Source organism: Callithrix jacchus, chromosome 1 (assembly GCF_049354715.1).
Source record: "Callithrix jacchus isolate 240 chromosome 1, calJac240_pri, whole genome shotgun sequence".
Lineage (NCBI taxonomy): Eukaryota > Metazoa > Chordata > Mammalia > Primates > Cebidae > Callithrix > Callithrix jacchus.
In genome coordinates this window covers 36,663,042-36,687,922 of record NC_133502.1, presented here as the reverse complement: position 1 = coordinate 36,687,922, position 24,881 = coordinate 36,663,042, and the positions used below count along the sequence as shown (strand labels likewise).

General features: G+C 45.5%; 2 protein-coding genes across 3 annotated transcripts in view; both read right to left on the bottom strand.

Moving 5' to 3' along the window:
- Positions 1–2,386: 2,386 nt before the first annotated feature.
- On the bottom strand, positions 2,387–8,556 carry POU4F1 (POU class 4 homeobox 1). The gene is made up of 2 exons (XM_035295619.3): positions 8,199–8,556; positions 2,387–7,544 (listed from the first exon to the last, which is right to left on the bottom strand). Exons 1-2 carry the CDS (start codon positions 8,319–8,321, stop codon positions 6,402–6,404), a joined length of 1,266 nt encoding a protein of 421 aa, XP_035151510.1. The 5' UTR covers positions 8,322–8,556; the 3' UTR covers positions 2,387–6,401.
- A 10,142-nt stretch (positions 8,557–18,698) lies between these two features.
- Positions 18,699–24,881, bottom strand: part of OBI1 (ORC ubiquitin ligase 1) — a 38,814-nt gene continuing 32,631 nt past the window's right edge. For both annotated transcript variants that reach the window (XM_035295608.3, XM_002742602.5), the window contains exon 6: positions 18,699–21,501. In XM_035295608.3, the coding sequence (XP_035151499.1) occupies positions 19,965–21,501 (1,537 nt within the window). In that variant the 3' untranslated portion in view covers positions 18,699–19,964. The remainder of the gene's footprint in view (positions 21,502–24,881) is intronic.

Here is a 24,881-nt window from a genome sequence, read left to right as displayed (position 1 = left end):
AGTGAATTTCCACGGCTGGAAATTGTCAACACTTTGTTTTATCCTAATCTATGTCTACAAAAGTTTATATATATTTTACTGTACTGAGGCCAGGCGTCAGAGTTATCAAACAAACTTTTGTTTGTGATTCCTTTTACCTAACCAGTGCGAGGAGTCTCTTCCTCCACCACTCCTTTTGCCAACTTTCCTTCCACGTCTTTTTTCCCCCTCAATCAGAAAGCAGCTACCTTTCACTGAGGAGGCTTGGGGAGGGGACTGGGACGCGGGCGCTTCTCCCCAGCCCTTGGTTTGCGGGAGAAGGATGCTGGTCTCAAAACTAGGGCTATGCCGCCTACTCACCGATCCGAGATTTTCAGCTTCAACTTTGCGATTCAGGATTCCCCTGAACGAAAGCCTAGCAGCAAGCCTGCATTTCGCCTATAAAGGTATAAATCCTTGCCTAATAAATTCAAATCTGTAGCAGGGTTTTGGTAATATGCACCTTAGTAACAAAGCAAACGCCAAGCTCCTATTCCTCTGAATTCTTTTCGAAACGTGTACGGCAGTTGTTGAAAGTTTTGTGATGCTTAAGGAGATTGTTGACTTAGGCGGGGATAGGGCTTTTTAAACCGCTTTGAGACATTGGTCCATTCCCTTTTCTCTCTGAACGTCCTCAAGGGCAAATAAGAGTTGGAGAGGCTCTCCGGGAGCGCCTAATTTTGAGCCCAGTAACTTCAACCCAACTCTCCGAGGGGACTGCGCGCGCGCCAACACGCGCATGTGCGGCCTCTGCGCGCTCCCGGCGCGCTCCCGGAGCGCCCCATTCCTTCTCTTCTCCCCAACGTGCGCACCTGCTGGCCACCCTTGCGCACGCGCGCCGGATGTCCTGGCCTAGGGCAGTTAACCTTCTGGGGTTCCTCCCGGGACTAGCCGAATCCCGGCCAGGGCTCGCAGGCCGGGTACTGTCTTGCACTCCGAGCGGAGCTGCGACCTCTTGCAGTCCGAGCGGAGCTGCGACCTCTTGCAGTCCGAGAGGAGCTGCGACCTGGAAGCTTGTGGGCGGCTGCTTCTCCAGGCGGGCGGCGGAGGGGTGCAGACAGGATGCGCGGCAGTCCCCTCGCCGCCGCCCCAGGAGCCGCAGCTTGTGCTCTTGAAGGCGCTGGGACGCCTGGGTGGGTGGGTGGATGAACCAGAACCCTGCGTGAGTTGGGGGAGGGCGGGTCCCCTCCTGTATTCAAATTCAACTGAATCAGCTCTGCCTGTGGTTTGAAACTGCACACGCCGACCCACCGGCCCTGAAGTCTGAAAGTTACGCCCGGGAGACCTGCGAGCTGCACCTTGCAGCAGGAGAGGGAGCAGCCCCGCCAGGCGGCCTCCGAAATAACTCCCTGAGTCGGAGCAGCGCTGAGCGGCCGAAGTTTGCAGCCTCCGGATCCGTGCCCCGCCCTGCACATCCACTGTATTTCGGGGAGGGAATCGGGGGCTGCCGGTCCTCCTACAAAGCTGACATGACAACAATTACTAAAGTTTTTAATTAGCTTCTTGTTATCATTCATTTTATTAATTTCCAGAACTCTCCGGCCATAAATTATTCAAAGGGTAAGCCAACCGGAGTGGGGCGGCAGCGCGCCTTCCCCTCGCGCCAGGCTGGCTCTAGCAGCTCCGCGCACTCGGTGCTCTGTGAGCCAGCCCCGCGCCCAAAGCCGCTGTGGCACGAAGGTTTGATCAAACATTAAATAGCGTAATGTATGCGACAAGGCTTATCTGGCAAGTGGAAAAGAGGACCTCGTGAGAATTAGAATTCGGCTGCTATTTTTAAAATAATCAGTTAAGCTTGCAGTCTTTTCTGAACAGCCCGAAGGGATTGCGTGGCTGTCATCCTGGCGCTGAGGTGGCAATAACAGCGATGGCAGAACTCTACCAGTATTAATTGTCATCACCCGCTGGCCACAAAGGCCGTTCGAATGGGGTGGGAAACGCTAGTTTTAGCCAGGATCAGAAGCTCCAGTTCCAACTTCACGGACGAAAAACTGCGAAAGCCTATCAACGTGAAAGATGAGTAGGTGCCAGGCGTGATCAGGAGAGGCCGGGGCGGCGGGGTAGGGGCGGAGGGCAGGGCTCGCTGAGTTGAGTCCTGCGGGCTAGGGGCGCCGGGTTCTCTCACGTGCGCGGCCACGTGTAGGAACCAGACCGAAATAGTCTCAGTATCACAAGAAAGCAAAAATCAATACAAGCACGGCAGTGGGTGCCTAGTTTATTTATGAAAGTGTAATCGAAGTTGAGAGCAATTTCAGAACACGTATTAAACGAAAATTATTCAGAAGTTAGTTGATGGGTCTTGAGGACACCATTTTTTTTTTTTTTTTTTTTTTTTTAGACCTACAGAAGAAACAGGACCTGGAGCTAGAAATGGAAAAAAGGAAATTTGAGACAAACGAATGGTATAAATGTGGCAGATGGATTTAATGCTTACTTGTCTTTTGCTTTTTCTATTCCACCGCCGCCTGGATTTCCTGAGAAGCTGATACTCAAACGGAGCCCAATTTTCCCACTCTCTCAAATTTATTTTGAGATTATTCTTTAAAAGAATCCGAGACACACATTTTATCATTTCCACCCCAAAACTGGCGGAGAATCCGCTTAGAGTGAACTTCTGCTCTTCAGAACCAGAAAACTCTGAAAGGCCAAACCATCACTGCTTGACAAAGGATGCACCCTCTTCAATGATAGTTTGACTTCTTCAGGAAGTCATTTTTTGTTAGATTTTTTTTTTTTTCCCATGGATTGACAGTTGAAGGTGCCTTAGAACACTCTTATTACTTCTTCAGGCTACAGAAGTAGTGAATGTATATTCACTCACCAGAAAGCAAAGCATTTTTTCTTTTGCACAGTTTCCTACTACATAAAATAGAAAATTCATTTTCATGACCTGTTTTATTAACAATAATAGTCTCATTTTTACTTGGTAAAGGTTTTACTTAATTTAAAGCAAATCCTTGAATTCTTAATACCGACATTGATCGTTTTATTATATAATACTCATGTATTTGCCTGCAACATTTCTGCTTGAGGCAGGCTTAAAAAACAAAAACACCCTTTGTAAATCTTTTCATGTTCACTCCTGGTTTTCCAACAATGAAATCCAGTCATACTTTTCTATAAAATAACTGTTTTTTTTTTAACAAAAGCATTTTATTTAAAACTGATTATATTTTAAGTCAATAACAACAAAAACAAATCAACTTTTTATGGAAGAGTTTTTTAAAAAAATACCTCTACTGCTTTTTTTTTTAAACATTAACAACTGTTTAAAATCACAGCTTTTAAAGTGTACTACTCTTTTTTGAACATCAAGTGTTTTGCTTCACAGATGTGCCGGTGACATTAAAAAGATTTGGCTAAAATAAGAGGACTTCAGATAATACACTCCCAGCTCTTAAGAAACTTTGCACATTTGGCATCTGATCTAGTCTCAAGTCACCAAGAAATAGAGACTGGTCACTCTGGAGCAGTAGGTGGCACACTAAATGTTCTAAACGAACAGAAGCATTTGACAAGGTATCCAGACAATCAGTGGATGTTTTCAAAATATATTAACCTCCAAAGAAAAGCCATTTAGTTAACACGTTTCTAGGTGTTTTAGGCTAGAATATCACATCTAAACCTCTGAATGCCTCTGTCCCTGGGCCTAAATTTAAATGTTTTTTGGGTGCCTGGTTATTTGTTTTCACCACTCTGGATCAAGTGCTGTGGTTTAAGAGTCTCTGCAGTTAAAAAAAAAAAAAAAAAAAAAAAGTATAAACACAGGCAACTAATATAGAATTTATTTTATTCAGAGCACCACTTTTCACGAGTTATCTGAAAGTGAATTCTGAATCAGCAAAAAAATACATAATTCTCGATCTTTCCCCTCTTTTCATTCCCCTTCAACACCCTCCCCTCCCCCAAGTGTGTTTTCTTTTTTGTTTGTTTGGTTGGGGTTTTTTGGCTATATTGTCTCATTTGTTGAAAGACTCTACCAGGACCTGGCCCAGTATAAACACAAAAATGCACCCAAATCATAAAATTGCTCTTCTTTCAGTTATGTTTTATTTGTACGTGTACCGGGACACATCCCCCTGTTGTATTTTGGCGCACAGAATTGGTTCTGATAGAAGTACGGGAGGGGAAAGGTGAAAGAGAAAAGACATAATTAAGGAGAAAGCTCAGCAGACAAACATGGACAGGTAGATCAATCTGTGAGACATTTCAGGATGAACACTGGCAGTTTGTAACCACTGTGTGAGTGTGTGCATTAAATAAAATATTTACAATAATCTTCCTTTTTTCCTTTTCCTTTAAATACAAGAATATGACAAAAATGTGTTTTCAGTGGAAACAGGCAGTAGACTGTGAAATCGCACTATCCACAAAACGGTCTACCAGAAAGCTAGCCCAGTTTAGTGCTCAGTTTCAAATGCATAGAATGTTTGCTCTGCAAACAATGATATACAACATAATTAAATAAATAATGCCTAACCAGAGTGAGACCTAATTGTATTTCTTTCCAAGCCTTTCAGATCATGCATGATTTCAGTCTCGGCAGGTTTTTTTCTTTTCTCATTTGTTCTGCTTTCAGTGTTTTAGTTATGATTAAAGGATGGCAACAAACCATCTCCACAAGAGATCCAAAGAATATCTTGTACACAAAGCAGGCATTTTACCTAACCACCTGAAGTATCTTATTTTTTTAAATCCAACAGCAGCTTGTAAGGTACCTGATTATTACTATGAAATACTATAAAGGATTTTCTATTCGGGAGACTGACAGTGCAAATTAAAGTTCTTGCTACCCAACATTTATCCCCAGTAATAAATGACTCTTGAATAAGAACAATTAAAAGGAAACAGTTGTTCTGTTTTCCCCCAACAAGCAGAGAGCTCTTTGAAACAAATGGAGGTGAGGGCACTTTAAATCTCTCTTCCTCTTTTCTGGGATTAGGGTGATTTTTCTCACAAACAAGCCCTGCCCCAACAGAAAGCAGGAACTTCCCAACATTTCATTAATTTCATGGTCTCCAAGAGAGGAAAAAAGGGGACCTAGAAGAACAAAATGAGTCTTGTTCAGTGGAGAAAACAGGAGAAAGTATCTCTCCTAGTAACTTTCACCCCATCAGTCTATTTGAATCCACAGAGGGGAAAAAAGTTTAAACCTCTCTTAAAAAAAAAAAAAAAAAAAAAAAAAAAAAAAAAAAAAAAAATGAAAGGCCAAGTTAAAGTTCTATGCGTGGGAAAAAAACTTATTTTGAAATTGCCTAAAATTAGATCTTCGATATAAGAGGAAAAAAAAAAACCAAACTTGTTCTATGCGTGGGAAAAAACTTATTTTGAAATTGCCTAAAATTAGATCTTCGATATAAGAAAGAGAGAGAGAGAAAAAAAACTTGTTAAAATTGTTTCATTTTCCTAGAATAAGTTATCTTGAAGCCCGGGAATTCTGCTTTTTAGTTAGCTCAAAGACTATGCCCCTCTTTCCAAAGACCTCCACCCCACCAGGACCAGGCCACCAGTGTATTAGGCAGGGCCACGGGAAAACTTGGATTCCACCTAAGCAAGCACCCAGCCTCCCCCTGACACCGTCTTTTCAGCTGTGCTCCCACTCACTTCCCCGCGTTCGAGAGCAGCCATTGGCATCTCATTGGAACTGGAATGAAGGAAACAGAGGATATGGATAGGGTGGAGGTGAGATTTAGAGGAAAAATTAAACACGCAGAGAGAATAACTAGCTTTGCTATCCAGAACTTCAACTTCCGGTTTGTTTGGTTTTCGTTTTTTGACTCAGTTCTTGTGTGTAGGGTTGGGGAGGTGGTAATAACGGTGGTGCTCTTTTTTCTCTTCCATTGGGGGAAATGAAGCTGCACAATATGGCTCCCCGGAGTTAAATTTCTAAAGCATTTTCCTTTGCTTTTGTTCTGTTTTGTTTTAGTTTGCCTTTATTTGTCTAGTTTTTGGTGGTTGGTAGATTTGTTTTGTACATAGTTCCTTGGTCCCCAGGAGATTTAGGTAAGTGTCTCTGGTCAAAAACAGTCCATTTTCCTACCCTTCCCGCATCTCCCCCCACCCAAACCCCAGAACCATCCTGCTCCTTAAAAACCCTGCTCAGGTCTCCGCTTTCCTTCCCCCCACTCCCCTCTCTCCCTAATGCTCCCCACTTCTCCCCCACCCTCTATTCCATTCCCTACACCCAGCACCCCAGTCCTTAAGGCTGGGGGAACCCGCGGGCAGAGAAAGCAGAGAGGGGGCAGAGGAAAGAGCGAAAGGAGGGACTCCCCAAACCCAGGCAGGATAACGGACACAAATCCGAGGGGAGGCAGGCAGAGGAAAGCCCCCCAAAAATGCCCCTGGGCTCCCCACTCTGCCCCGCCCGACATCTCCCAGCCCCCTCAGTAAGTGGCAGAGAATTTCATCCGCTTCTGCTTCTGTCTCTGGTTGCAAAACCACACCCGCACCACGTTCTTTTTGAGGTCCAGTTTCTCTGCGATGGCAGCGATCTTCTCGGACGAGGGCCGCGGCTGCACTGCGAAGTAGGCCTCAAGGGAGCGCTTCTCAGGCGCCGCGATGGAAGTCCTCTTGCGCTTCTTCTCGCCGCCGTTGAAGAGCTCAGGCTTGTTCATTTTCTCACGCTGAGCGCCCTCGGCCTCCTCGAGCCACGCCTGCAGGATGGGCTTGAGCGCGATCATGTTGTTGTGCGAGAGCGTGAGCGACTCGAACCTGCAGATGGTGCTCTGGCTGAGCGAGCCCACGCCCGGGATCTTGAGGTTGGCCAGCGCCGAGCCCACGTCGGCCTGCGTCACACCCAGCTTGATGCGCCGCTGCTTGAAGCGCTCTGCGAACGCCTCGAGCTCGCGCGGGTCCGTGTCCGAGTCGCAGATGGACGCCAGGCCCGCCGCGCCCACCACAGCCGCTGCCGCCGACGCCGCCGCCACCTGCCCGGCCGCTGCTGCCGCTGCTGCCGCTGCCGCACCATGGTGTGCAGCCGCTGCCACCAGCCCGGGGTGCGGCAGCCCAGACGGCATGTTCATGGCGGCCGCCGCCGCGGGGTGCGACAGGTGGCCCAGGCCGTGCATATGCGGGTGTGGGTGTGCGGAGCCGCCCAAGAGCCCGCCGCCCGGGCCACCGCCGCCGCCCCCAGGGCCGCCGCCACCGCCACCGCCCCCGGGGCCACCGCCGCCCGGGCCGCCGCCACCGCCCGGGCCGCCACCGCCCCCCGGGCCGTCGTGGGCGCCGCCGCTGCCGCCCGCCGCACCCGCACCGCCCGCGCCGGCCATGAGCGCTAGCGATGGCGAGGAGATGTGGTCCAGCAGGTCGCCAGGCTCGAGCGCCTGGTGGTGGTGGTGGTGGTGGTGGTGGTGCGCCAGCGGCACGGTGGACGTGGACGTGCACGGCACGCTGTTCATCGTGTGGTACGTGGCGTCCGGCTTGAAAGGATGGCTCTTGCCCTGGGACACGGCGATGTCCACTGCCGCCAGCGCCTCGGCCCGCGCCAGCAGTGTCTCGTCCAGGCTGGCGAAGAGGTTGCTCTGCAGCTGCAGGCGACACAAACCAAACCAAAAAAAACCACAAAACCAAAAGAGCAAAACAAAACAACACAAGACACACACAAGCCGGAAAAGCACAACATGCGAAGGGCAAACACAAAGCAACCAAAATAACGACGGGGTTGGGGCAGTGGCGAGCGGGAAAGACAGAGAGGAGGGCACAGTGGCAACCAGGCCGGGGGACAGAAGAGAAGGGACAGGAGAATGGCGAGGGGACAGAAGTACGGAGAAAGGGGGACACGGGAACACATTCCGGGAACGGGCGTGGGAGACGAAAAAGGAGGGGAAAAGAAGAAGAAATGGAAATGTAACTCGCAGCTGGGGACCCGTGTCACACACCCGAACACGCACAGAGACCGCCTTTCCGAGGCGTGAAATTAACAGAGAAAGTGGAGGGAAGTCGAGAGTCCTGGCCCCAGCGCTCCCCACTCTGATCGCAGGCGCCCGACGCGGAGGCAGAGGCTGACAGGAACACGACCGTAAGCGCCGCCAGACAAAACGTGCCTCGCCGCGGGACTGCTCTACACCCCCTGCCCGCAGTTCCCCGCGCCGGGACCCGCACACACCAGCCCCGGACATGCAGCGTCTGGGAGACGGGGAGGGGCGGGCTCGCGGGCCGGGGCCGCGGCGTGGGGCGCTTACCGGCGGCGTGGGCAGGCAGGCCCGCCGGATGGCCTCGGAGCTGGAGTGCAGCGACGGGTACTTGTGCTCAGGGAGGGTGGGATGCATGGCAAAGTGAGGCTGCTTGCTGTTCATGGACATCATCGTGGCGGTTTGGCATGTATATCCACAAACACTCCGAAAGTCCGCGGGAAAGTGCGCACGCCGGCTCCCCCGGCCTCCCTTCGGAGGCTGCAGCCGCGGCGGTCGCTGCGGCTGGCGGCGGCCGCGCCGCGGGCTGCTGCTGCTGCTGCTGCTGCTCCTGCTGCCGCCGGGCGCTCCCTCTGACCGCGCAGAGCGCCGCGCGCCGGCCTCGCAGTCCCGCTTCTCCGAGAGATCTAGCCCCGCGCGCCGACGGGATGCACTCCTCTTACACCTGAGCCCCACTTCTCGCGGCCGTCCCAGGGAGCTCTCGCGAGAGCTCGCGGCCCCGCCGCGCTGACAGGCAGCAGCTGTCTCCGTCTGTCTGGCGCGCGCTCTCCCTTTCGGCGGCGCCGTGCGTCTGCGCGCGCGCGCGCGCTCGTCCGGTCGCTACCGGCGCGTGGGAGCCGCTCTTATAGTGACCACCAGCAAGGACAGCGCAGGTGATGCACCTGTAGCTGCTTGGACATGCGCACTGCGCGCCTCACCTTTCCCACCGAGGTCTGGAAAGATCAGAAGGGCCAGCTATTGTCTAAGGGTGGGCACCTTTTAGAAGAAGAAAGAGGAGATGCGCACTCGCCCCTCTGTTTTTTTTTTTTTTTCTTCCTCCTGATCGCAAGCCCTGAATATATGCGCATTACTTAGGCACTCCTCCTCTCTAGGATGCCTAACAAGCTGTTATATAATGTATACAGCTGGGCATTTGTATGTTAAATTATGCCCGCGCATTCCTCTGTATACAGTATAAATAACAACACAGAAATGCAGAAGGTGCTGTCTTTTGCTGCAAGACCCTGTTTCTTTCAAGGTTTATAAATAGGTTCCTGGAGAATAATCGCGGTGACAGACATTTGTTTGAAGCAGTCAGACGCTATTGATTTCCATATAATTTAATTTCCTCCGCATACTTTTTGTTGTTGTTGTTGTGAATATAACTGTGTCAGGCACCGCCAGTGACAGCCACTTAGGAGCCACAAGGAGCGTGTGCTTTCTACTAGGGAAAAGCTGTTGAAATGAAATTGTGCATTTCTCTTATTGTTTGTCTCCTTCAACCATGTACAAACCCACGTTTCAAACGAGCTCCGGGTGATCTGAGGCTTCTAGTAATCAAAAGGAAAAAATAGTTAACAGGGTGTAGTTGGGATCCTTTCTCCCCTCAGAGAATACACACACACACACACACACACACACACACTTTATGCTGGGAACTCCAGGAAAAGAAAACTGCTTCAGAGAAAAGGGATTAAGATGTTGAAAAGATAACTTTCTTTTCTCTTCCATCGTTTTGGCTTTTTGCCTTTTATCTCTGCTTGCTTATGTATATTATTTTTCAATAGGACACAGATCAAGTTAACTTATAGGAAAACTCGATTCAAGAATATTAATTCAAGCCAATTTGAAAAATGGGTACAAGTTCTGGTCCAACATTAAATTTTTTTAAAAATTATTGTGAAATTAAGATCTAAAAAGAACAAATCAATTAGCCGACCTGTTATATGTCCCTAATGTGGCAGGCGGATCAAGAGCCTCCCAGGGGAGCCACAGTTCAGGTGCCGAAGTCCCCAACGATGCAGCGTTTGCTCGCGGTGATAACCTAACCGCCCAGATGTCATCACATCTGCAGCAAGAGAGCTGGAAAGCAACAAGGGGCTGCTTTTGGAAAACAGAGATCAGATAAAAATCTTTCTGGTCTCTCTCACACCAAGGAGGTCTGTGTTTCCACCAAATAGCAGATCTCATTTCTATAAACCTAAATTTGCGTTCCTGTGGATTTTATCTTTCCTCTGCACAAACGCATGTGTATATAGCATACGCACTCACCTACTGAGATTCCAAGAAGAGCCCACAGGCGTCACCATGGCTTTTTCTTTCTTTCTTTTCATCTTTTCCCCACCCCCTCCCTTCGTTCTAGCTCCAGAGGGAAGTGAGAAGGATGTTCACTTGCTGGTGAGAGAAGGAGCCGGCTCCATCCATTATGCGGTCCTCTGGGAGCGCTAAATGCAACTTTATCTCAACAGGGAGTGGACCGTGAGCAGGACGTCGCTAGAGGGAAAGAGTGAGTCCTACAGTAGTCATCACACCGGGCTTAACCTAACCCTTCCTGACACCCCCGGTGGCCGCTCCCTGCACTCTCCCTTGAGGGGAAAGGAAAGACCCCCAAAGAGAGTGAGAGCCTGAAGCCTGCTCCTCCCTCCTAAAAAAGCATTGATCTTTAGTGACCCTGAAGGGTTCAGGGCTGGCAGAAAGGCACACAGTACAGGTTTGTGGCCGGGTGGGACCTCTGAGCATCAGGTGAGCTCCAGAGTACCCACAAGTCACCTTCGTTCACCCTCCAACCCTGGGAGGCTTCCAATAAACCCAGCAGAGAGATGTCAGCTTAGCCTAAAATTAGGAGTTAGTCCCAGGAAGATTCCCTTCCCTGTTTACCTCTCCTGCAACAGGAATACCCCACCTTGGGGTGTGGCCAGATCTTTGCTCAAGATATTGGGCATTTTGATGGGACCAGAAATATGAGGGCTGTGGGTACAATCAGTCCTCCCGTCCCCTCCCACCATGGATGGGAAGCCCATCTCGGACACATACATTTTCACTATGGCACTTAGCACAGAGTTTGTCACACAGGAAAAGTGCCCCACCAAACAACACATGTGTGTAGGTGGAAGAGGCCAGTTTGGGGTGGTGTGGGGCAGAGGTGGTGGCCCAGGGGTTGTTCAACCAACCAGGGCTGGTTGGAGATGGCAGGAAGATCCCCGGGGGGTGGTCTAAATTCTCCTTTAAAAGGAGGGGTGTGTTTTCCCTAGGCAGAGATGTACACTTTGATTTCAGCCTGATCTTTTTCAGGAGCCAATTATTTCACTCCTCCCTCATTAACTTGCTACCCTATCTTCTTCCCTCAAATGCTTGCTGAGCAGTAGTCTGGCCCAGTACAAGACACTGGAGATAAAATGAGGTATACAATATGAGTATCTACCCTGCAGGAGGTGACAGTGTATGTGTGGGGGGCAGCCACGGATAAAAGGCATCTATGGCACAGGTATAACAGGTGTGATGAGAGGGACTTGTACAGAAATATGGGGTGGGTGATGTTAGGACAGTTATCAAACCTCCTCCCTGTTGCTCTTCAGCCCCAGGCTAAAGAATGGGGTGTGCTGGCACATCTGCAGGCAGTTCCCTGGACCGTATCAAGCCTCTCCCTACTTTCCTCCTGATGGGTAAAAGGAAAGGGTGGCAGGCTTGGGCTCAGCTCACCCATATGTCACTGTTTTGTTTTCCTGGTTTGGCAACTGCTGTAACTAGTTGGCCCCTGCCTGTGCTAATGATACCCACATGGGGTCTGAGTCTTGGCAGAGATTCCTGGGCATTTTTTTTTTCCTTCTTATTTAATGACCAACACAGATCCCCTCCTCCTCCTCCTCATCTCATAGATTTGCATTTTATCAAGAGAGGGATAATGAATGCACAGCTATTGATTTCCAAGGAGTTTCAGCCCCCAGGGACAGGGAGTCTATCATCTGGATCAGAGACACATTTCTTTCCCTCATTAATTAATTTTCTCCTCCTCCTTTGGCAGGCCTCACTTCTCATTTCCTTTGGCAGCGCCCTTTTCCGGAGCTAAGGACCAGACCTTCCTTGGTTGGCGTGAGGACTGGCGGGAGAGGTTTTGTGCGAGAATCCGCAGTGTCTGTGGTGAACACTCCTCACCTTTGACGGGTTCCGCCACTCTGCCACCCTCCAGTTCGGGAGAGCGCGCCTGACAGCTGCTGCCCACCTGGGCGCTGACTTCCTCCTTCCAACCGGGTGCGGAGAAAGTTAGTATATGACTCCACAGCCACTACTCGCCCCCACTTCCTCACTTGCGAGGGTTGAACCCGAGTTGTCTGTCGGGGCTTAGGGACTCAGGATCAGCCCTGAGGGATGTCGACAGAGGTGCGTGGAGGCTGTGGGTACACAGTGGAGGGCTGCATCGGGCCCCTCGTTCCTTCTGGAACCCGGGGTTCTGGCCCCACCTGCAGGCCCGGCCACCTCGGGTCCTGTGGCGGAAGCCTGAGTTGGGTTCCTCGCAGATTCGGGGCTCCTCATTGGTGTAGGCAGCTGCCTAGTCTGAAAGGAGGCACTTTTCACCGCACAACTAGCGCCGTGCATGCAGGAGAAGCCCCCAGGGCCCAGGGTCGGCCGGCTTTAGAAGCCTCTTAAGTTGTTTTAAGCACCGGTGAAGGGGCAGACCCTGGGGAACAGGCTCAGGATAAGGGCTCCTGGTCTCGAAACCGGGGCTTCTCTTGGGCTGTCCCGGTGCCCTTGGCTTTAACACTGAAGGGTGGAAAGGAGGAAGGAATGGAGAAGGGACGGTGGAACTTTTCCTTCCCTTCTGGGCCGCTTTCCCAGGTTCTTGCTGGAGCTGCTTTGATCCCAGTCTCGTATTGCTACTCGGGCATCTTGGTCCCGTACCTCCCGGGCGATGTCTACTGGGCTTCTCGCCGGCCTCACTGAGGGCCATCGGACTTCCTCCCGTCCCCAGGCAGTGGCCCTGCTCTCCGAGGCCAGCGGGACCCAGCCCAACGCTGAGGTCGGAGTTCCCCCGGCCACGCTCCGGGTCGCTTAGGTTCGGAGATTTCCCGGAGGCCGTCGTCCTCCCTTTCTACTCGGCACTGCCGCGGAGCTCCCTCGGCCACTAGCCTCCCCAGGTCCCCGAGGCCGGGGGTGGTTGGCTGTACCGGGGACCGTCGTCATCTCTGTTTCCAAAGCTCCCAGCTGGGCATTCAGACTGGGCTCCAGCTGGGACTGGCAGAGAAGATTCTCAAGGAAACCAGTGGGAAATAAACTGTTTGCTTTCTTCTGGCTAATTTAAATGCAGCTTCCCTTAGGGACAGTTTCCTGAACGTTAACCACCCCACCCTGAGATGTCTGTCCTCATTGACCTAGCGACCCAGATGATGTGTCCCAGGAAAGTTCAGTGCTGACCATTGTCACTCTTGGCGTTACATCTCTAGATACAGACTTATGTATATATCTCCACCCTAATCTCTCCGTGGACATGAAACCCACCTACCTTGTGAAAGTCCTACGGGTAACACATGACTACCACGTCTCTGTCCCAACAGGAGCTGGGCCTCCCCTGCCTGCTAGTTGCCAGAACCAGCTTCGCAGCCCAAGTGAACAATGTCTGATGTCTGAACATGGCCACGCACCCCTGTGATTTAGGTCCCAGGAGGAGAAGAGGCGTCCCTGCCCCGCCTTGGCCCTGGCCCATTCAAAGCTGGAAGGAGGCGCTGCTCAGAGAAGGGGCTTCCAGGTCCTGGGTTAGAACAACAAACAAACGAAACTCCACAACAGACACATCTGCCCATGACCCCACGCAAGGACATAGGAAGTTCTGTCGCCTTCCCGCTCCACGGATAGCCGCCTGCCAGCTGCTGCCACCAGAACCCACGCAAGCCCCGGGTGGAGAGAGCTCAATGGGCAGCAGACTCCCCCCTCCCGCCGCCCCCACAAGCGCGGCTCGGAGGACCGGGAAGCTGGTGCCAGTCGCTCTCCGCAGGCTCCGCTGTGCCTCCAGGAGCAGAATTCCCCAAAGGGTCTGGAAGCCGTAGAGGAAACCGCGGGGACGCGAGTCCAAACCCGAGAGTGCGGAGCTGGGTCCCGTTGCCCGGCTCCAACGCTCGCTGGCGCCGCCGCCAGCCGCCCCTCCTTCCCGCCGCCCGCACAAATCAAAGCCCCTTGCGAGGGACTGGGAAATAGTTGCCTTGTCATGTAACACATTGCCCTGATTTATTATAAAATTTTAACGAAATCATGCATATTTTAACAGCCTTTAATCACTGCATGAAAATTTAATTCATGGACTATAGCGCGTTTAAATAAATGAAGTGTTAATTCATTAGGATTAATTAATTTGTTAAAGGATTGTGTGCAAGGTTAAGGTGGAAAGAAAATTCTTTGTTGGTTTCGCGTCTTAATCGCCAGGTTTCACAAGTAGTAATAAAATGAAAGGGAACCGCAGAGCGAGCGGGCCGTTCGGGTGGGGCTAGGGCCGGACCAGCCGGGAGGGCCCTGGAGAACGCGGAAAACTCGGGCTGGAAGGGCGAGGGCGCGTCTGTCCTCCGAAGACTGGGGAGTGGGGGTCCGGTGGGGGCTGGAGGGGAAGGGAAGAGCGGGCACCGGAGGCGAGAATCCGAAAAGGCCAAGTTCGCTGGAATCCCGGGGAGAGAAGAGGGCTCAGATCCGAGGCTGGCAGGCCGGACTCCACCTCCCCACTCCGAGCACAAAGACTACCGGGTGGGTTAGGCGAGGTCGCCTCTTCCTGCCCTCAAAAGGACGGGTCTCCTCTTAATGGACAGATGATGGGCCAGCCCACCAACGTCTAAGCCTTCCAGCGCCCAGGGAGCCTCTGTCTCGCCAGCAGGCCGTCGGCTCAGGAGGCTGGGGCAAGCCCAAGAACCTCAGGGGACTCCGAGAGGAGGCGGAGCAAAGACAAACCTATAAACCCAGGCTGAAGCAATCCGGGAAACCTTCTTTCAAACAGGAGTCCTGAAGTTTAGGAATGGTTTCTTCAGCACCTCTTCAGAGACAGCGGCTAAATGGACGTCCCCTCCAGCACTTCCCCACACGCAGGAGAATTGTCCTCTTTCGCGCAGAACTCTTATTCACCCTTCAAGATCCAGTACAAGTAACACCTCTAGAAGACGCCAGACTTACCCACGGCTCCACACTATCCCCAGCAAGGGTGTTTTTCTACTCACAAATGTCAGAATCAAAATGCATTAGAATTGCATCTTCCCCCCCTCCCAGTAAGTCTCAGTAAGTATCTAAGTCAAATTCCTCGGGAAATTTTGGGAAATGGGTCTTTATATCCCAAATTACAAATGTCGCATAAGCCCTACACTTCTACACACCAATAGACGAACACTAACATTTATTAGAGAGGGTCTGCTTCTTATTAAGACACAGCACTTAGAATCTATGACAATGAAATGAAAAAGACACAGCAGACTTAAGAATCCACCTTGTTTCAGAAGTGGAGCTGTAACTGAAGGCATTAGTCTAGACTGCCTCAGTCATATAAAACTGAAGATTGCCCTAACTTGCACTCAAGGTGGGTTCTGTAAAGAAATCTGCATCTTCACAGATGCTTCCCAGCTGAGTGGGGTTCCGAGAATTAGGCAATAAATGTTCACTGCACACTCTTGAGATCATTGCTTAAAAGGTTTTCTCTCTGCCAAGTATTTTTAAAAGGATCAGGTTACATCGTGATAGGCAAAAGCTGTGTTGTACAAAAGCTGTTTTGTAGGACCCCCACAAATAGGAATGAAAGACCTTCTTATGAGGCTTTGGGAAACCTTCTAATCTAACAAAGCACATCCCATAAACAGTTAATCTGTTTGATTTTCTCTACAAATATCCTACAAAGGTACAAAGAGGTGGGGAAATCTAGTGTATTTCACTTTGAATCACTGAAAACCACTCATGTAGAAACAACAAGTTCGTGAAACATAATGGATTCAAGACCAAGTTCGTCTCTTTTTCAGTAGTTTTTTTCAAACCAACATAGAGGTCCAAGAGATGACTGTGAAACAAAGCAGACTTGAAATTAAGGGACTGTAAATCTTACTGTACCATTTTCTTTTTTTGTGTCAGCTGACTCCATAAAACAGGAAAGACGTCATTTCTGGATAGAATGATTTTAAAAATTAAGAAATGAATATTAAGCCATGACCCTCCCCCCAAAAGACTCGATAGCATCCTGTCACATTCCTATAGCCAAAGCATTTTAGATAAGCAGACAAAAGATGTTTTTCTAAAAACATTAACTGTCTGCTTCCTTATCATAAGTACATCTTTTTCTATCATAGCCTTAGTGAAACTAACCAAGACAGGAAGGTTAACGTAATCTAAATGTCAGAGTCAATGTGGCACACACAGCTCCCATCATTGAGTTTCTGTTTAGTAGTCAGACTCAGGAACTAAATGCTACTGTAAAAAAAAAAAAATGCTGAGCCCAAGAGGTCAAGCTCCAGTGAGCCGTGTTCGCACCCTACACTCCAGCCTAAGCAAGACCAAGACCCTCTCTCAAATGTAAAAATAAAAAATTAACAGCTAATACTTCCAAAATATTAAAAATAATTTGTGGCCAATTTCAAATTTGTTCATCCTTTGGTCTACAAATGTGAATTCTTTATAACACAAGGGAGAGGAAGGGCAGCTCTAGAGCCACAGACCCAGCTCCAAGATATGATTCCACCCATTCCAGTGGTGTGATCGCTCTTCCTAGATTTGCTCTTCTATAAACTGAGGACAATAATGTTTGGCTTGCAAAGTTTTAAGTAGGGATTAGATGAAATAGAGCTTAGTTTAGCAAGATACTTAATTTCAGTACAAGATAGGGATTTTTTTTTTTTTTTGCTTGGAGTGTGCATACCTAATAGATATATTTAAACATCTATGAAACCACCACATTTACTATGACGTCACATGGTAAAGTGGTAGAGTACAAATGAGAACGTGTGATTAAAATCAAATCGTACAAAGATTAACGTCCCTTTAAATAAAGAACACACGTATAACTAATGTATGCAATACTATTTTAGGGAGAATGGGGAGATGTTTCTGAATATAAGCAGTGGGGAAATACCTTGGTCCAACATAGATGCTCTCACCCAGGTTAGTCATTAGTAAATCAGGTTACACACTCCAGATATCCATGTCACAATGTCAGTGTGTATTTGGACTAAATACCCCTTGTCTTCATCCATTTATGCTGCTATAACAAAATGCTTTAGACTGAGTAATTTTTAAACAATACAGTTATATTTCTCACAGTTCTGAGAGGTCCAGGATCAAGGCACTAGCAGATTCTGGTGAGGTCTATCTGCTTTAAAGATGGTACCTTCTAGCTGAGTCCTCCTTCCATAGAAGCAGGAAAACTACCCCATGCTTTTTTTATTTTTATTTTTATTTTTTTTGAGACAGAGTCTCACTTTGTTGCCCAGGCTGGAGTGCAGTGGTACAATCTCGGCTAACCACAACTTCTGCCTCCCAGGTTCAAGCGATTCTCCTGCTTCAGCCTCCCCAGTAGCTGGGACTACAGGCACCCACCACCATGCCCAGTAAATTTTTTTGTATTTTTAATAGAAACGGGTTTCACCGTATTAGCCAGGATGGTCTCGATCTGCTGACTTCATGATCCGCCCATCTCGGCCTCCCAAAGTACTGGAATTACAGGTGTGAGTCATCATACATGGCCCCCAGGTCTTTTTTATAAGGACATTAATCCCATTTAGAAAGCAAAGCTTTCATGACCTAATCACCTACCAAACGCCCCACTTCTTAGTGTTATTAGCTTGGGTGTTACAACATATGAATTTGGAGGAACATATAGATTTAGACCATAACACGACTAAATTTAACCTGTGACAGAAAAATCTTAATTTCAACATTTGAGTTTCTAATGTGTAGTCATATTATCAAAGACATTTAAAGTGCCAATGGCTCTGAATGCATCCATTAGCTTTAACGTATCAGAAAAATAAAATAATGAATAATTATTGGAATATATGTATCATAAAGCAAAACTCTGCTTTAAATTAGGTCTTTCTGGCGATTACTTCTGTAAGTGAAGGGCATGATTCTCCAAATCACAAATGATTTTTTATACATTTATGGTTTCATTGAATCCTCAGTCTATTAAAAAAAGGGTCAGCAAATACTTCTGTAAAAGAGCAGATAGTAAATATTTCAGGTGTTGCAGATAATAAGTAAACAAATGAGTTTAACTGTGTTCCAATAAGACTTTATTTAGAAGCACTGAAATGTGACTTTCATTTTCCTGTGTTATGCAAAAATCTATGGATTTTTAAGAACAATCTACAAATGTAAATACCATTTTTTGCTCACAGGACTTACAAAAGATATTTTTAAAGAGATTAAAATGCATAACATTTAATTTTATATAATTGGCCAGGTGTGGTTCAGCACTTCTGGAGGCTGAGACAGGAAGATCACTTGGGCCCAGGAGTTCAGGACCAGCCTGGGCAACATAGTGAGACGGTACCTCTGCAAAAACTAAAAAATTAGTTTGACATGGTGGTGCATGCCTGTAGTCCCAGATCTTTGGCAGGGTAAGTGGGAAGAATGGCTTGAGCCCAGCCCACCTGGGCCATAACTGCAGTGGGCCATAACTGCACCACTGAACTCCAGCCTGAGAAACAGCTGCAGGCCAGATTTGGTCCATGGATCACAGTGTGTCAACGTCTGCAGTATAACATCAGTTTTAAAAGGGTAGTTTTTCCGAGTCTTTGTAGGCTAATTCAAGATACAAGACAAAGAATCATCATCAACATCAAGGAATACAGTGCTTATGACATCCTTTATTCAATTCACATAGAAAAGCATGCAGTATTAAGGTAAAACAGTATAATATTAATGTAAAATGTTCAGTGCACATTAAACAGCATATAAACCCATTTTTAAAGGCCTATATAGGCATACCAAATATGTTTAGAACAATACACTGTTTCAGAGCCTAAATTAAAAATTGTGCTTACTTCTTACCTATTCTCATCCCAACGCTCTTCACAGAAAAAAGTTTTGTCCTACATAAAAAATATTCTATTAGCCAAACTGAAACCTCATTTTCTTAAATATGGAAAACATAGCAAAAATGCTACCATGCATACAGTTTCCACAAGGAACAGTAACATGCAAACAAGAAACATATTACTCAAAAGAAAACTCCCCTGGAATGCAAGTGGATCAAGAACTTGGCGATGAGCTCTTTCAAACCTGTACATCTGGAGCAATGAAGCTATGTTTTACGTTCCTGTAAACCCAAGTGCTTCAGGCCTTCTTTCCAAAGGATGCTCAATTTCTGATTTTACACACACACACACACACACACACACACACACACACACGAGAAAACATAAGCTAACATAAAACAAATGTTTTCATATAGAAAATGTATTCTTTCATACTAGCAGAACATCTTCACAAACTGGACAAAACACAATGCTAAAAAATGCAAACATATACATAAAACCTAAGAAAAAGCAAATTGATAGTAGACTAACGTTAGAGTGCTATTTCTTTGTCATGGCCCTGCAAAGAAATTAGGCCATCACTAAACATAAATAAAAAGGGACAGGTAAAATAATTTCCACCCTAGGAAAAGTTTTAAAGAAACTCAAGTTTCTTATTGAGCAGTGTATAGACAACACTAAAAGTTTTATTTAAGAAATCTAAGTTCTGAAGACAAGTGGTGTTTATCAACAGTCCACTGTATCAAACAGTTAAATAACAGTTAAAAAAAAAAAACATTTTTTTTAATGTACACCCAACTGAGATACATATCAAATTCAGAAGAAAAAGAAAAAAACAAAACACAAAAACAACCACCTTTCTAACTTCCCTGGTCACAAAGATCCCCAAATAAAAAATGAAAAGACCAAAGTCTTTTCAAAATGAAAAGCATTCTGCGTACAGGCTAATCCACCTGACTTGATACTTGACTAAAGATTATTAATTCAAATTTGTATAGAACTTTTACAAGGATAAAAAGTAATTTTAACAACTTTTCTCTCAGGACAGAACTACAAATGACACCTTTCTAATGAGTCAACTTTTAGTTGCTTTTGATGGGCTGGCATTGGAAAGGCTGCTCTGGATTTTTCTTTTTGTTGATTGATTCACATTTTTATTCCTCTTTTCAGGCACAAAGGAAGTAGACCAAGGAGACTGAAGGTGGTTATGAAGACTGTGCATCTCTGAGGACATCTTAAATAAAGATGACCCAAACCTTTGATCTTCAAATAGTCGATGTGAACTGCTTAATAAAATGCCTTGGGAAAACTCTGTCTGAAACAAACAGCTTGGGGGTTTGAGTTCATTAGTTCCTGGACTAGAACCAGAATGGAGTGAAAAATCATCATTCATTTCTTGGTCAGATGGAGAAAGGAGAAAAAAAGAAGTGGGTTTCCATTCGTTTCCATTTTCTAACTGATCATTAGTTAGAGAACCTTTGGAAAGGTTTAGCTTAGTTTTTTCTTCCAACTTATCGGGTTCCTCAAGAAATTCACTGCCTTGAGATGACTTTGATAACCCATCCAAATCTAGTGACTTAAAACCGTTATTACAAGGGCTCTTGCTATTGTCTGACTCTGACATCATTGAATCCAACTCAGAGATTTTGTCAAGGTAAGCAGCATCCATCGATGCCTCACTGGATGTTCTTGTTCGGTTCATTTCAAAAGAGCGAATAGAATTCAACCTCTTAGATATACATGAGCCTGATTTCTCACTCAATTTTGAAGATATTTCTCCAACAGAATTTGCTATTGTGTTCCCCTCTGAACTTTCAAAATCTAAGCTTTGAGCAAAGCTTGTAGAACAACAGTCCCAAAATCCTGTCTTTGGGGAAGTAAAACATTCTGATTTCTTTTCATTTTCACTTCTACTTATATCATCTTCTGAAGAATCTTTATTAGAAACACTGGAAGAATCACAAAAGTCATCAAATACCAATTTTCTCAGATGGTTTGAGTGCTTTTTGGAACCTCCTACTTGGACCACAGAGCTCTCTCTACTTTCTGGAGTACTGAGATGAAGGCAACTAAGGGACAAAGGAGTACAAGGAGCTGGAAGATCATAAAGTTCTTCACCTTTGTAGGGTACACAGTCGCTTGGTTTATTCCCCCATTCTCTTTCCAAATAAGTATCCATACTTGTATCGGTCACATCTAACATTATTTCTACCTGTTTTTGGTATAGGTCTTTGTTCTTAGAACAGTTAAGTTCTGCTTTGCTGGTATTTTCCTGCCTCGCAGAACTGTCACAGAGTCTGCTGCTGGAAGGCTTTGGTAGGTGAGAACTGGAGGTGGATGAGCTGGGCTGCTTTCTGGCACTATCTCCCTGATTCTTTGATGCCACATCCTCCTCACTGCCTTTGCTCCCCTTGCCATCTGCAGAAAGTGCTCTCTGGCAAATGGAATTCATAGCTTCCTTCTCTTCACTTGAATTTTTTAGCCGTGCAACTTGAGATTCTAGTTCCTCTATATACTTATCACTTCGTTCCAGGGCTTTCTTGAGGCGATTGGTTTCACGCTCATACTGTTCTACTTTGGACTGAAGAGCAGCAACTGCAAACCTTCCAAATCTATACAGAATGAAAAGAGAGTTAATCCTATACGTCAAGCTTTTTTTTTTCTTTTCAAGGTTTGAGAGTGAAAACTGTCCCAGGCTATTCTAATTTCACACAACAGTGACATTTCAGACCACTTAATGAGCAGGGCAAATGCCAGATGTGTATTTTCAAAAAAAGGTTTTCCCACTTACATAATAATAAACATACGACAGTAACAGCAAAACCTAATGGGATATTTTTGTGGTTGAATCAGACTAGTGGTAGCAGAGAGGCAGAAACGCACTGATGATTTCCCCTCAAAGACTGGCTCTATCAATTCAGCTCATATATGCATGAAGAGTTACCCCCTAAAACAATGGCAAAGATTTATGATAACATTTGAACAGTGGTCTACATCTTGAAATATTTACATTCAATCATTTTCCTATCATACAGCAGTGTTTTACAATACATTTCTTATACAATGTCACCTTGTCAAACATAAAATGCCAATTTGAAATTCAGAAATCTTAGCAGTCCCAGGAGGGGTGGTTTTAAATACTTATTTGGGTCCTTTCAATTATAGCCACCCTTGATCTGAAGCTTTTCTGTGGCCTTTCAGAGCACTGGCCTTTAATTCATGTCAGCACTACTTATTTTTGGCATTTTACAACTGTGTGGGACATCAATCTCATTTCTTTCAACTTTGAAATACAAAGTCAGTGCTTATGATTCCAATATACTATGCAAAAAAAAAATTGTACATTTTCTGAAAGAGAACATGTTGGAGAGTGACTGAAAAATAATTCCTTTATTCATAAAAAACGACTCCTTTTACCTGGGATTATCTTGCTTTTATTTCCATCAGGAATGTGTGCTGGGTTAAGCTCAGGAAACAATTTTTGAATACCTATTGTAGGTTAGGTGGTATTTTGGGGGCTGGAAACACAAAGATAAAAACACTGTCCAGCTCCAAGGGACATAAAACATCTACTTTAAATTCAATCACATCACTAAAAAAAAATCTATCTTTCAGGAAACTTCTTATAAGCCAATAAATAACATAAGCCTTGTTATAATCCCATGAAAAATACCTTATCTCCTTCAAAATTATTTTCAAAAGCCTATTCTTACATCTTTTTGATGATTTATGTATTGTCCCATTTCTAAGAATTAAGGGATTGTCTGCTTGGAGGAAGATATGAGAAGATGATTTTTATCTTTTTCTTCTCTTTTTTCCCCTAATTTAAAAAATAATTACAATTAAGAACATAATGTAGTATTAAAAAAAAAAACTACCAAAAAAGCAGAAGCGAATAGCAATTGCCCCTTAGAATCAACCACAACGTTTTAGACTCCCACTTAATGCCCATCACCTCCCAAACCACTAGCCTAATTCACTCCCCATCCCAACCCCTACATAATCTCTGCACTCTTGTCACTGAAGGAAAAGGCAGAGGCAAAGACAAATATAGAATCATAAAATCTCAAGATTAGAAAGAGCTTTAAAAGACATGATTGCTGAATATTGATCTACTCACTGCAATTAACTGAACCCCTGGAGAAAGTACACTCCCTTCAACTTCTAAAAAAACAAAGCAAAAACCACAGGTATAACAAAAACAAAACCATCTATAATAACAAGCCTCCTGTTTTAAAGAAGTTTACTTTATATTTGGTTAAATGAAAGATGGGAGTTTTTCTTCTTTGTTAAAAATGCTTTGGCTTATAAATGTAGTACTTCACAGAGTTGTAGTTCCTTAAGAGAATTTTTCAAAAGCGGACAAAGACCTTTCAGTACACTAAGTTAAAATGTTTGTGAGTTCTTGATTGTAACTACTCTGTCATAATCAAACAACCGTTAAATGGAAAAAGTGTGTAGCATGTTTATTTAATGCAAATAAGCAAAAGTGACAGCCTTATTACATTTGCTCACCAAGATAATTTTTTCAAGCAAAATTTTTATAATAAAGGTATCTCCTCAGATAAAAACGAATCAAATGACTTAAAATCAAATCATGCTACTAAATAGTAAGTCAGTTGCTACCAAAGGACATCTTTGGGAACTCAGAGGCCTATACACAGAAAAACTAACAAAAAATAAAGAATGCTTCCCAAAATATTAGCAGCTTCTTGTTCCAGGGCTTTAGCTTGGAATTTCAAATACAATATCATCTTAAGACACTGTATTTGCCTCTGTATTGTTTTTTTAGAAATCATGTTTTTAAAAGATGTAACATATGGTTTGAAGTCAGTGAGAGCCATAAACATAATGTTTGTGTTATTTCAGAGAGAAATAACAAAGGCCAGCAGCAGATCACAGATGAGAGGAACAAGCAAGGAGCAGTCACTGATGGAGTTAGGCTGTTTTCTAAAAGCCACTGCCCCCAATTTCTGTAAGTTTCATTTCAATACTCAATAAATCTATAATACTTTCAGTGATCAGACCCTTCTCCCAGGGTAATAAGGGACCTGTGCTGGTGGGCAGACTGACAGAAATATATACAAAAAGCTATGCAACTAATCAATTAATCAATTCATGTAATTTGTTTGCTTTCTTTCTCCCACATTAGAATAGAAGCTCAAGGAGAGCAGGGAGTCTGACTATCTTATATTCACTGCTAGATTCCTAGAACAACTGATGGTATACAGCACTTGTCTGCTGTATATTTACTGAATAAAAGTCATTCTCTTACCCTTACATTAAGACAGGGTTAATACCACAGGATAAGCTAAAGGTCCTTAGCCTTCTTTTACATGTTAAGTATTATGACAGTCACTGTATTACTAAACTAAACATGTTTAGTTTACTGCATTTGACTAGTTCTTTTTTTCACTGACACCCAAGAAAGCAACAGAGACTGACATATATACAGTATAGCCTTTTTTCTACAGGCTTGGCATTCTATACTGCTCCACCCCAAAAAACTTCACCTTAGTAAGACTGCAAATAGATGAAACTTTTGACATAGGTGTTAGGAGACTTTTAGTTTATCCAAGATAACTATATTAAAATTGGCAAAGGGCAATTTATCTTATTATACAGAAATAACAATAAGGGATAAGTATCTGATGCTACAGTTCCATAGAAGACAAGGATATGGGTAAGGGCTTATTTATCTTTGGGTTTTAATACTTTCATATTCATACTCTTCCAGATATTTCGAGTATATAATATTAAATGAAGCAATGCCAAGGCAAGCCGGAGGGATTTCTAATATCATTTACCATACTTCCTTTTCCTGAGCAAATTTCAAAATGGAGTATTTTTATAAACATTCCATTAGAGACCAAAAGGCTTTGATTTTCAAAGTAGCAGTGATGGCCAAAGGCTTCATTATGCCAGAGAAAACACTAGAGCAGTTTGGGAGCTACAACTGATATCGGAAGTATATTCTGCCAGAATCTAACAG